Source organism: Agelaius phoeniceus, chromosome 14 (genome assembly GCF_051311805.1).
Source record: "Agelaius phoeniceus isolate bAgePho1 chromosome 14, bAgePho1.hap1, whole genome shotgun sequence".
Classification (NCBI taxonomy): domain Eukaryota; kingdom Metazoa; phylum Chordata; class Aves; order Passeriformes; family Icteridae; genus Agelaius; species Agelaius phoeniceus.
In genome coordinates, this window is record NC_135278.1 from 16,306,589 (window position 1) to 16,320,347 (window position 13,759).

General features: G+C 42.7%; 1 protein-coding gene across 16 annotated transcripts in view; it reads right to left on the bottom strand.

Annotated features, from left to right (window-relative positions):
- The window catches only part of LOC129125855 (uncharacterized), an 86,151-nt gene that overhangs the window by 27,539 nt on the left and 44,853 nt on the right, over positions 1-13,759 (bottom strand). For 8 of the 16 annotated variants that reach the window (XR_013184240.1, XM_077185902.1, XM_077185897.1 and 5 more), the window contains one exon: positions 6,963-7,052. The exons of 1 other annotated variant lie outside the window; for it this stretch is intronic. Coding sequence is in view for 8 of the 15 variants with exons in the window: in XM_077185902.1 (XP_077042017.1) it covers positions 6,963-7,052 (90 nt within the window). In the remaining 7 variants the exon portion in view is untranslated. Of the gene's footprint in view, positions 1-6,962; positions 7,053-8,640; positions 8,745-13,759 lie in introns of all 16 variants that reach the window. 7 more of the 16 variants (XR_013184236.1, XR_013184235.1, XR_013184237.1 and 4 more) reach the window with 2 other exon arrangements.

The following is a 13,759-nucleotide window of genomic DNA, read 5'->3' on the forward strand; positions in this document are numbered from 1 at the left end:
TGCTTTTGTATCTACTGGATGTTTGTTTTATTCTCTCTCACAAAATACATTTCCAATTACAGATGAAAACAGGAGGCAGAAAGGGAAGAATGTGCCACAAAGTATCTCTGGCATTCCCAGAAAAAAAACCCCATGATTTCTTGGAAGATGATGGCTTCACTTCAATCATGCTCCAAATCAAGATTTATCCATCTCCATCTTTGACCAGGCAAATCTGGTTTCTGATCATCCTGTTTCTTACCTGTTGTTTGCCAAATTAGAAAGTCTTTTGTTAGTATAATGGGATGGAGAACACGGATTTATTTTTTTTAATCTATTTTTAAATTATTTGTGCTGATGCAATCAGTCACACCTTTCAATAAATTACTAATGGTGGGCGAATCCTCGTTCTCAGCACCAACAGAAATAGGTTTTGTTCTCACATCCCTGTACATGCCCACGACCACCAAACCCAGCCCTCACTGTGCCAGTTTTCCTGGGAGCTCTTTTACAGCCCTAAGGGACCCAGAGCCTCCAGCCCTCCTCCTCCTCCAGTGGGACAGCCTGCTCCAGAGGTGGCCTTTCACCACGTGGTGCTGCTTCATCTCAGCACCTCTACGTTTTCTTCTGCCTCCCAGAGAAGATTTAATTGAGCCTTTAATTCAATAGGATCCCTGGTGGATGGGGAAGACAGGGAAGGAGCACGCACTGGATGGATGGATGGAGGGATGGAGGGATGGATAAAAACCCCATGCCTTTTTTTGGCCAATCTACGTATTTTCCTGTACTTTTCCACATCCATAAATCCAATGTGCTCTCTCAATCCCCTCTCTGAGCTGTGCTCTAGCACAAACTCAGGATGAAGAGGGACAGGGAAAGGCAGGTGAGTGCAGACCCAGCACTTGGGAAGAGGAGACCTCCCCACCAACCCTGCCAAACCAACACTGCACTGAGATAAATATGCACTATTCCTTGCATATAAAACCTGCATTTCTTTTTTTATTTGCATTGGAAATCCTGGCTCAGGCCTGTGGCTGGGATTGGGGTGGCATGTGCTCATCTCGTATTGCTTGCGGCCAGTTAGAAAAATCACATAATCCACCGCAGGTTTAAAACATAATTTAAACCTGCCAAGTCTCATAACTTCCAAGAAGGCAAATTTACCATAAAAAAAAATGGTTTCCACTTACTTGATTTTATATTCAGATCCCTGGCACACGGGCCTGCCACCAAAGAAGCCTTTTATGCAAGCACATAATCAACGGAAGCCTTCATTTTCACTGTGGTTGGATTTAATGTGATAATGAATATTCCAGTGTCAGCTCTGGGTAAACGGATGGGGTTTCACCTCAGATTCCCCCCTTTCAATATCTCACGCAGTCACAGGCTTGCTGAGTGGTAAATAATTTAGCAGCACCAGCAGAAGGACACCTGAGATGTGTTGCCGAGGCGGGCGGATCCGCCGCGCTCGTGTCCTGCCCTGTGTTCCTGCTCTTGTAAACAGCAGCCGTGGAAAAGCTTGATTACCTATTTATAGCTGGCCCTTGCAAAGGAGAACTCCTGGAAAAATGCATGGCTTCAGCCAGCTGCCCGTGGGAGAGTCTCCCTTGGGTGGCTCATGGGCACTGGGGAAGGTCCATGCACACAGCGCTGGGCAGGGAGGTTTGGGGGCCCATCCCAGACCCGTGCCACAGCCAAGAGCAGTGCACATGCCCTAATTAGCAACATTTATTTCTATTGTCATTTGCAGAGCTACAGCTGATATTTCACATTCATTTGAGAGTCTCTCTGCAGTTTGCAAACATTTACCCACCCCATACGAGGCAAAGCCTTTCGTGCTCATTTTCCAGAACGGAATGTGATGAAATTAATGTTACTGTGAAACCCTTCCCTTCCAGATTCCCCAGTTTGCCCCCAGATCTAACCCTTATTACCCAACCAGGCTGCCTGGGGGAGCAGCTTTCCAACATGATTGTTAGGGATCTGCTCTTTCTTTGGGCTTCTCACCTATTTCCCAGTCACTGGCTGATGTTTTTCCTCTCCATTTTGCCAGTTTCAAGTTTCCACTCCGACACCAAATGCTTCCCTCCTTTCCTACTGCTGTTAACACAAGGCAGATCAAACAAACACAAAAGTGTTTTCTCAAAAAATAATCATTAAGCATCTCGTGGAGTTTGGTTCCAGTGACAGCTGAATATTTGTTTCATTAATAAGTCATTTGCAATTAATTCCCGGAGTCATTTCTAAAAGAACATTGTGATGTTTCCATGGTTTTAAAGTGGCAAAACACCAGTCATTCTTTGACAAAATTTCAGTGCAAAGTGCTCAAAGGCATCCACTGGAAAAATCCAGCCTCTGATGAGGAGTGTCCTGTGATGTGGGAATGTGGCTCCCATCAGTGGAGAGGCGCCTCTCACCATGTGAACACCTGCAGGATTCAAAGTTTGAATTTCAGGTGCGTGGATGCTCATGCTGCTCCATTCAAATGATTAGTAATTAAATGCTATTAATTTCTCTTATGCAGTAACTATATAACTATTATGTAGTTACAACTATTATAGTTATAACTATTGTCATAGTTAAGGACTTTTCTTCCATTTAAGGCTCATAAACAATTTTTCTATGCTGGAAACATAACAAAATCTCCAATACAAATGGTTCAATGTCTCTCTTTTCAATGAAAAGGCTGGGTGAACAGATCATTTTCATCCTGTATTCTGAAGCTGAAGATGCTCCAGCTCACAAAGGTTCCTGAGGCTCTAAAATCAAACCAGGATGAGCATCTTTCCTTGGATAACCAAGGGGCTCCATCCTCAACCCACCAAAGTCACCTTCTGATGGGGGTGGAATAGGCACCATTTGCATTGATGTTTCATTAGGAATTAAATAACAATTTCTCATCTTTCACAGTGCTCTTTCTAACCTCATGAACTGGCACGATTTGGGAATAAATAGCACAAGAAAGAATCTCTAATCCTGGGCATCAGCTCCACTTTCACTCTAAATCCTGAGCCCTGACACGTGGCCAGCAGAGATGAAGGACATTTCTAAGCCATAGAAACAATTACAATTGTTGTCATCTCACCTTGTCAATAACCTTCCCCCAAAATTACAGGTTAGAGAGGTGTCTGTAATCATTAACAGCCTGGAGGAGAAGCACATTACCAAAGCAACAAACCTCTAATCAACAGAGTGGGAGCAGTGCACAAGAGAAAAATAACTCCTTAACGAGCCAGTTGCAATAATTTATTTTTTTTAAATAAAGATTTTACTTGGTACATATAGTTACCATCCCACAGTGGCAAAATTGACACATTGGAAAAAGTGAACATCATAAATTTCTGCCTACTTGGGAATATAATTTGCTGGAATTACAGTTTTAGAGGGAAGTGCTTGTAGGTTTTCATATTCATCAGGAAGAGGACTAAATCTGTCCATGAACTGACACAACTCTGAAGTGACACAAGAGAAATGGCAAAAAAAAGTGTCAAATATTTGGTTTGCAATCGAAAATTAAGATAAAATATTTTTAAAACCTAAAAATGCCCTTTCTCAAACATCCTAATGGAGATGAATGGATAAACTTGGGGTATGGAAAGCAAAGTTCTAGAGCCACTCACGAAAACCTTCAAATGGAAAGGTTTGTAATTTGTCATGAAAAGCAAGTTAAAATGAATCTTTTAAATGTTATTGCAATGCTGTAACTTATGGGCTAAAAAATTAATAAAGTTGGATAAGAGAATCTATAAAAAACCCCGTAAGAAAAAAATGGAAACAATCAATTTTGCACCTTTCATCAATACCCCAGGAGTTGCTACACAACTATTTCTATGATAAGATGTGACTTTGCCTTGAATGCAATTTGCAATCTATTAACTTGATCCAGTTTTCACTGAAGGAAATGAAAAGATTACCATTGACTCCAGTGAAAGCTGGATTAGACTCTGTTCACATTCACAGTGGGGAGGAAAAAAAAAACCCTTAATGATTATTTATGCCAGAAATTCCAGTGTAAAAAGCAAAACTGGTGCAAATGTGTTGAAGAATTTGAAGAGAAAAATGAGCACAGTTGATATAAAATATAATTCCACTAAAAAGTAGAAGATTACTAATTACTCTGAATGCACTTATAGAGAAGCTATAGATGTAATTAAATAGCACAAATATACTTTGAAATCCAATTATAGCAATGGAGCAATGATTGCACAGTTGCATGAAGAGTTAAAATAAAATATGATAGCAGATAAATGGGTATATTAGAAAGGCATTATTAGATTTCCTTGCATTTATCCACCACTGAGTGCCACCAACCCTTCAAGCCAGGGACAAATAGGAGAAAACAGATAGAGGAGAGAGATTGAGTTCTCCTGCTAAATATAGACAGCAACAACTGAGATATTTCTACTAAAAAAGATAAAAGGAGAGATACCAGCTACCAATTCATGACATACAACAAATCAAAATCCTGAGTCTTATTCACAGTCCTGCTGTTCCACCAGAATTACCAACTTTTGTAAACACCAAACCATAAAAAGAGCAAAATTCAAAAAGGATTTACTGCAGGAAGTCGAAAAATCTCCAGGAAAACACAATATACCAATAAAGAGCCAATTATTGCACCATCAATATTCAGCAGTGGACTATCAGGGCAAAGCTATGCAGATTCCATTAGGAAAAAATACAGCCATGCCTATCCTTTGGCAGGAGAACATTACTTAGAGATGGGAAAAGGGGCCTGCACTTTATTTGTGGGTTTAAATAATAATTTGATACTTTACCCATTATGTTGAGGAATTAACATTTAGAGGAAACAAATGCATGTCCCTTTCTGATTTAAAACTAAGTCAGCTCTTGCTCTGCTTTCTCTTGTCCTTGGAATTCACATTGCCTTAAAATATATGGATATTTATGGTATGTAAAAGTATTTATAGAATATTCAAGGTTTGCCAACTTTTAAAATCCAAGGGAAATATTCACCAATTGCCAGTAACTTGCTCATCTCTCTTACAACCTTACCTGGTTTTAAAATTGAAACATAAACCAGGCACAACTTGCAGGAGGTTTTGGTGAGAATTCCTCTCTAGTGAATTGGTAAATGCTTCTTTGGGAGTTTCCCCATTAATAAACACCTGCAATCAGCCCTATTTCCCAGTTTACCCCCATTTTGTAGTCATGGGGAGAGGGCTCATAAATGCTTTTATTTTGTGAGGTGACACAGACTGTGTCTGCCCCTCCCCAGGTACAAGTTGGGCTGTTAACTTAATCAAAGAGGGGCAAAAAAGAATGAAAATAACCCCTAAAATTAGTCTCTTATTCTGCTTTTGCTGCAACACTACAAACAGAAGCATCCACATGCTCAGCTCTGCCTTGGCTAAGCAAATCTCATAAATGTCTGAATTTCCCATTATGGCCATGATTTCTAGAGGGAGATGAAATCTTTTCCTCTCTCTAAATTGATGGGAGTCTCCCTCCTCCCTTCAGATGCCAGAATATGGAAGAAGAAGACTCTCCCTCTGAAGGTTGTATTTTATAATACTCTGATGAGATGCCTTTTGATTTAGGGTTGGCATGAAGGAAGAAAAAAATCCCGTGTAGTCTGCCAGCTCATCTAACCCAACTTTAATCACTTACTGTGTAGACAGCTATATCTGAGCCACTCATCTAAAATCCCTTTAAAGTCAATGGTGAGAAATAGATGTTTTTAGGATGCAATTAATTGATTGGAAGGAAGAGGGATCTATCACATATGGAAAAGAATTATGGCCCGAAGGGTTCTGCTTTTCCTCATTTGCTTTACAGGAGTTCACACATCTGCATTTGAACAGTCACCCAGGACAGGTGAGAAGAATATCTCCAACCACTATTAACAAATCTCTCTTGGTGTTTTTTAATCTGTTTTCCTGTTCCCTTCCCTTCTGTTCCCACACCCAGTCTCTCCTGAGGTATCAGTTCATTTTTTTTTTGCATTACAAACCCATTAACCCCTCAAAGAAATGGGTTCATCCATCTGAAGCTAATGAAAATTTTTGGATCACACACTAGAGCCAGAAGAACTGATCCATCAGGTTTAAAAACAGCACTAATGGACATTTTCATGTCAATTGTCAGAGAAATATTTGGAATAAGACAAATGACAAAAATCTTTCTACAGCTGTGCCCCTCCCCCAAGGGCCCTTCAGCTCCCAAGACTGTGGGTGGTCACCACCAAAATGTACCAAAAATTATGGTGGCTACAGAGAGTTTAAGGAGCAGGGGTGAGGATTTTCATGGAGACAAAGAAAAATATTCCCCCTCAAGAAGACCTGCCACATCTGTCACCTTGAACGCACAACAAACTTCTGGAGGAATCAAAATTAATAAGAATAAATTTCCCTCCACCAAATGAGACCCAACAAAGCCAACTTGAAACAACTTCTGCCAGACCTGAATATTGTGGAGCCTCCCAAACCTTTCCTTTTGCTGCTCTACCACCCAAAGCACGGCCCTGCTCTGCAATTCTGCTCTGCTCTGACAAGCTGGTGAACCACAGCCCATTTCCTCTCACCCAGCAAAGAGCACCATTGTGCTGCAGGTCTTTGAGGAATCTGCTGCTCACTCTGACATAAGGGAGTTGAGTTTTGTTTCATGTTTCCCTCGTTCTGGGCATTCATCTTCAAAGTGCCTGGCACGCACCCGGGGAGCCTCAGAACCTATCGGGGGCAATTCAAAGAGCTTTGCACAGAGCAGGAGGGGGCTCCCGTTCAAAGCTGCAGCTTTGCATCCGCCAGAGAGGAGCAGATTCAAACCCAAAGAGGTCACTTCACCTACCTGTAGTGGGATCTCATATTCAGAAGACTCTGACTAAAAATAAGGGCTATTTAGGCAGTGTGATAACTGAAAGCCTCGAGGCGATGCTCTTTCTCTCTGCCTCACACACAGAGCAATGTCTCCTTTAGAGAAAACCTCCAAACTCTGGGAGACATAATGGCCTCCAGAAAACTTACTCAGGGATTAGCTCCAGCTGTAGCATCCTCCTGGTTTCTGCACAAAAGTTTCCAATGAGCTGGACCAGCACAGCTCCCTGTTCAAACTGCCTGAAACAAGGAAAATACAATAAGCACTTGTGCAGGACAGTATGGAGTAGCAAAAACACAGATTCCTTTCAATTACCCCCATTTAATGCAATAGAGAGGGAATATTTTGCTTGGTTCAGAAATGACCATGATCAGAGCTGGAAGTCCCTGGATAACATAAGGGCTGTGCTTGGATGGGCACTGTCTAAACACAGAATAATTCAGAGCCGCTTGCCCCACAAATTATCATTTTCAGAAAAGTACAGAAGAAAATATTTTTGTCTGAAATTTATACAGGAAGAACTGAGACAAGGGATTCAGGGAGAGATGCTTAATATCAATGATGAGAGTAAGAAAAATCAGAAAAGGATTAAGAGAAAGAGAAACATAATGGTTTCATGGATTATCTTTTTATCAGGCACTTGGTATTTTTAAGAACAATTTTGATTAAATCACTGTAACACCTGATTTTATGAGATGTAGCAGCTCTGCATCTGCAAGGGAATCTCCTATTTTCCACTGGGAGAGGGCAGTGCCATCTCTGGGACTGATGACCACAGTCCTGAGCTAGCAGGGTCTCTCTCCCTGCTCCCACTGCCATCACACACCTGATGTGGCCACATCCCTTCTCTTCCAGCATCCACACCACAGCCACAAATCCCACCTCTCCACAGTTTCTCCCACCTGAAACACTTCAGCTTTTTATTGTCTCCAAAGACTTTTTTCTCCCTTTTTTAAATGCTGGATTGAAATGCACATCATCCTGCACTGCTCTCTCAGCTTCCTCTTATTCACACTGTATTTTTACTAAAAGCTGCAAAGCCTTTGGGACAGCCTGTGCCTGAATGGCACTTCACAGATACACTTGTATTACTCCCCACATCAAGTTTTTCTTTTTTATTAGTAGTCCCTGGGACTTTTTTTTCTTTTAACCTCAATTTAAACATCCCCTCCATTGCCATGCTTGATTTTGCTGCAGTGCTGACTGTGGTGTTTCAGGTTCACTGTGCTCCCTCCACGTTTGGGTTATAACAGCAGGCCAAGATGGATCATAAACTTTATGTCTGATTCTGCTTCTCACGTAACATTTGTGGGGTTTCTTCACATTTTTCTACTTAGCAAAGGCATTATTCCTTTAAAGCATCTGATCAAGTATTCTGGGATCTGTGAGACAAGGCTAAAATTTAATTTAATTACCAAAATATTCTTGTGCTGCACATACCCAGGTACAGCCCAGTTTGAACAAGGCATCTCTCCAGAAGAGCTGAGCATTTTGAGGCCCTTTCACACTGTAAGGAACACACTGTGTGCTCGAGCCTGCTCTCTGAGGGTCTCCTACCCTGCTTTGGCACCGTGTTCCCTTCTGTCTACGTTTTATCCTCACTCCCACTGCTCTTGCACTGACCTCACCTGGAGCAAGGAGGCTGCAGGACCTCTGTGTCCCTCTGCTGAAAGAGCAATTGATTTATGCCCTGAATGTTTCCCAGGTTGTAAAACAGCAAAAAAAGTACAAAATGAAGAGCCTCACACTATTTTTCTTCCTGCTGTGTGCAATTGAGCCAGAAGCTCTCCCTTCCTCCCAAAGAACCTGCAAATTACCTCAGCATACCTGAGCCACCAGCAGCAACACAACATTGGGAATATTTTTCCACACTTGCTCTCCCCCTGCTGAGCTCCTGCACAGGTCTGGGATGCTGCCTGCTTCCACAATGCCTGGTTGGAAACAAAAATCCTGCATGTGAATGAAGCACTAAACCTTTGCCACCAAAATATGTGAATAATATTTAAAGAACTTCACATCCCTCCAGACATTGTGGAGCTGACCCCATCTATCTGCGGAGTCTGAAAGGGAAATAGATTCAACACAGCCAAGAAATAATCACAGGAAAGCATTTTGGATTCAGCCAAGGATGAAGTAAGGCAGTCTATTTTCTTCAAAGCAAGCTGAGGCCACTGCTCACTACATTCAAATACATCAACTACAGAGAGCTTTAATGGAAAAGGATTAAAAAGTACAAAGGTAAAACAAACAGCATCACTGCAGTGTCCAGGAGGATGAAACAACTTCCTTCTGTGGTGGGTATGATTAGAAAATTGCTAAAAAAAGAAAGGGAGGAGAAAGGGAAAAAAGGTTTTGTGTACCTTGACCAGAATGGTTGTGACAGTGACAAGCCCAGGACACTGCAGCACGTGCAGTGTGGGATTCAGTCCCTATGGCCCCAATCTCACTGCCAGTGTTCAGATCTGAACTCCAGTTCTGTATTTCCTCTTCCCTTCTAGCCAGGAAAGTCCATTATTCCATCAATACAAAGCCTTAGAAAAGGTTTTTTTTCCTTAAATCTCTTCAAATGGTGTCTGGACTGTCCCAGGCCATTGCAAACTGTTTCCTCCAGTCTACTTCCATCCACATTCCCATTTCCAAGATCTGTGCCATTCAGCTCCATCTTCCTTAAAAGTTTGGTATTGGGTTTTTCATGTGCCTAATTTGGGCTTAATTTGAGCCTGGGGTAAATCATTACAACTCAGATGGAGTCAATAGGAGCACAGTGACTTACATCAGCTTTGTGTCACTAAATACTGACAAGATTGATCTCCAACTTTTTCAGAACAAAAGATTTCTGAAGATGGATTAAACAACATAAATGCTGAGCTGTTTTGCCAGACTGCAAATGGCATAACACAAGCTTTGTGTGACATCTCTGAATTATCCCTTCGTGGTAATGTTGACATTACATGGTATTGACTCACGGAAGAAGCTTAAATACCCTTTTAAGTTTTCAAGACTCTTTGACAAAGCACTATTTCATTAACAAAATGTTAATGGAATCCAAGAAGCCTCCAGAAGAGCCTGCTGGCTGGCCAGGGGATGTGGCAGCACAGGGCAAAGCAACCCTGGGTTTTAGACAACAGGAAAGGAAGCATTTCATGCAGGGCAGTCACTGGTTGAGGGAGGAGGACCTGAGGGCACTTCCAGAGCCCTGCACTGAAGGACTACCACACCTTCTGCTGGAGAAGGTCAAAATAGCACAAATTAGGAGACACATCACACAAAGTGAGGCAGCAGACACAGCAGGGTTGGCATCAGCTTGGAGAAAAAGCTTCTTGCTGGGAAAAGGAGAAAGGTCTGGAGAACATTGCCATGGGGGTTACTGCTCTGGGGTCACCTCTGGGAACAGGGCATTGATGTTCCTACAGCTGACACTGTTGGCTCAAAGGGTCCTGCTAATCACAGGTCCAGTTAGGTTGGAAAAGGCCCCCAAGACCATCAAGTCCATCTGTTAATGACACAATGGCTCTCAAATAACTACAGGGGTTATATTCTATGGATTTATGCTGCTCAGGAGAGAGCCATGCTCCCAGCACCTTCCCAACACTGACCTCTGTAGAGAAACACTTTGTAAGTCAAAGGAAAGGTGACAGACCCTCTCCAGAGCAGTTTTCTTCTACTCTGAGTACTCAGATTTTCAAACTTAAGCTTTCCTGCAGTTGCTTTAGGTAATAAGGCAAGTCATTATTAACCAGAAAGATTGGAAGGGATGGGCAGAGAAACATTAAACCTCCCTCCACTTGACACCAACAGCCCATTTCCTCCCAATATTATTCCTTTCATCTGATCCATGGACTCACATAAAGCAACAAGTGCAAGAGAATAATGTAAAAAACATAATTAAAAGTTCAGTGCATAAATGCAACACTTGACTGAGGCACTCAAGGGCCACCTTGCTGCCTGAAACCACTTCTTTATAATTGTTTGTATTTCAAGTTGATAAAACTCACAGTAGTAAAGATGACTTTGCCTGACTTCCAGTAGAAGCCACAATGAGGAGCTGATGGGAGGGAGGGAGGCCTCTGAGATGTTTGTGCACTTGTGCAACACATTAAAAATAAAAAATAAAGGAAGGAAGACTCCCACAGAAGTAACAGACTCCATCAGACGAGGCAGGGCTGTGAACACTGCACTCTGTCCTGGGGGCTGGATTGAGGGGGAAGAAACCCAGGAGTTAATGAGGGGGGAGCCTCAGGGGACTGCACTCCACGCCTGTCATCAGCTCCAGCACAGACCAGGGATTCAAAAGGAAGATAAAGATCCTCTGACACATCTGAATGACGGACAAAAGTCTCCTTCCCTGGTTGAACACAGGCATTTTGGGGCAATAGCAAAAGTGATGCTGATGGTTCCTCCTGTCCCCAGGTTAATGCTGCCCTCGACAGCACCTCACCCTCGTGGGTTTATTGGTTTGAATTCAAGCCAAATGACCTGTCCCTCGAGAGGTAAACAACCACAACATCAGCAGCCAGATGCCCCAACAAGAGGACAAAAAACTCCTGCAGCAAGGGAGGAAAGATTTTGTGCCAGGAGATGATTCATTTTTCCAAGTGCCTTGCTGCTCTCCAAAGGAGAGGAGGAAAGCTGCACTGCCTGGAGGCTGCTTGGCTGCCCTGCACCAATGCCAAGGAGTCTGAAAATCCTCTGCTCGGGGGATTTGCTCCAGCACAAGGCAATCCCACCTCTCAATTCACCACCAAAACACATGAGAAAAGTGCCCAGAGCACAGCCCTGGCAGGCAAACCAGCTCCCAAAATCCTCCAGATCTGCCCTCCAAAATCCTCCAGCTAGGAGACTTTCCTCAAATATTTGATGTAACTAAATTGGAAATCAAAGACTGAGGCTCTTTCAAGGATAACCAGATAAAGTCCTGGATGGCTGTTTTGGTGGTAATGGCCACACAGAGCTCAGCCTCTGCACAGGATGAGCACAGCCCATGAGCAGAGGAGCCAGGTGAGCTCTCAGGGCTTCCCACCAGTGTGGAAATTCAATAACTTAGTGAAAGAGAAAGGGGGAACACACACAGCATTCCTCAAAGTTATCTTGGATGATACTGTAGGTTTCAGTATAAAATAATTTAAAAGACTTTTAGAAAAATTAAAATTCAAGGGAATTCGAGTGAGAAAGACATTTCGATCTTGACTGCAAAGTGTGGCACTTGCTCAAGGACACTGAACTTTGTGATCTCTCTGGGGTGACGAATTTTCCACATGAATTAACAGACGTCCTTTGAGCCACAGAGACCGAGCAGGATTTTTCTCCCAGCTGAAGATCTGCCCCACGATGTTCACATCCCATTGCCAGGAAAGCATCTCCCACCCTCCAGATAGCCTTGGTCAGAGCCCTCTGTGAATAAGCACTTTATGATGTGAGACACTTGCAGTGCAGTGGGTCACTGGCAGCAGGGTTGAGAAAGGGACATTCACATCTGAAATCACAAATCTCCACAGTCAACGCAGTAAAAATTAGCTCTGTCTCAAAGGCTCTTACAGACCCAAGAGAATTCAACATGCTCACAGAACACATTGCTGCAGTGTGCTAGCAAAGGCTGGGGAAAGCTGGAGACCCCCAGGTTTTGGAAATTAATCTGTGCCTGGCACAAAAGTTTCTCTCTTTCTAAACCTGAGACAAACACAGGTTGTGTTTGTTGTGCTCCCAGAATAACCTGTTATCAAAAGCTCTTGCTCTTCTAAAACTCCACTGCATGCCCCTGGTGCTTACACACATTTCTGTCCATTCTCTACACTTTGCATTATTTTTCTTCAGCTGCCACATTTAACCACAAGTGCTGTGACCATAAATTAAAAAAAAAATCCAAAACCAACACTTTAAAGACCCCCCCAAACAGCAAACTCAACAACACTTACAATTGCATTAATATAAAATTCACTCGACACAACTGGCACCACACTGGAGGGATTTTCTTTCCCAGTCCTAGAGAGGAGTTCAGTTGAGCAGAGCTGGATTTAAATGAGCTGAGCTGTTGCCCACCCTCCTTCCTGCTACTCGGGTGCCTCTCCCCACTTGTTCCCCAAGGAAAACATTCATTCCTCCAGAAGAAAAACACCTGTGTAGTACCAGGCACTGAGCTGAGAGGGTATTTACTATTTCTGCAGGACAATTCTAGGAATCAGCCCTTTTTTTTTTTTAAATCTCTGGATGGGTCTTTAAATTGAAGATTAAAGAAGTGAGAAAAGGTTTACAAAAACTGATATTCCCAGCCCAGACATCTTCCAATCATAAATACTTGTCATTCTTAGCATAATATGCAACCTTGAATATACTGTTGTTTCAGGCACATTTAGGTACCCTATAGAAATGACTTTATGCTGCTATTATTCCTAAAAAACTTCAGATGGCTTTGGATCCATCATCATTCATCATGTCAGCCCCTCTACGGGTAGTTACACACACTTTGTCTGCTTGGGTTTATCTAATAGCCAGCCTTGGGTTTTTTATTAATTTCCACTGGTTTGCAGAAACTACAGAGCTCCTACGCTCTTTTATAAATTATCTCTGAACTTGTAATCATTTTCCATGAAAACCCAGCAGTGCTTTAAAGGCACTTCAGCTCTTCCAGGGCTGCTACTTCCTTAAGGAGGGCGTCCCAAATGCCTGGTGTGGTTTGGGTTTCTCTGCTCTTTGTTTGCTGGGATTTAAACTTAAGGAAAAGCAGTTTTTGGGTGCTGCTGAAAAATGGACTCCCAAGGGCAAAAAACTGATTTGTGTGGTGGGAACATTCATCTTGAATGTTCAGCAGCCTGAGTAGAGCTCAACTCCTTTTACTCATCAATTTTGCATCTGTGGGATTAGGGAGCATCCTATGGATGCAGAGAAAATCTGGATTTCCCCTGCCATGATCACCTGGCACAGAGCAGCTGTGGCTGCCCATGGACCCCTG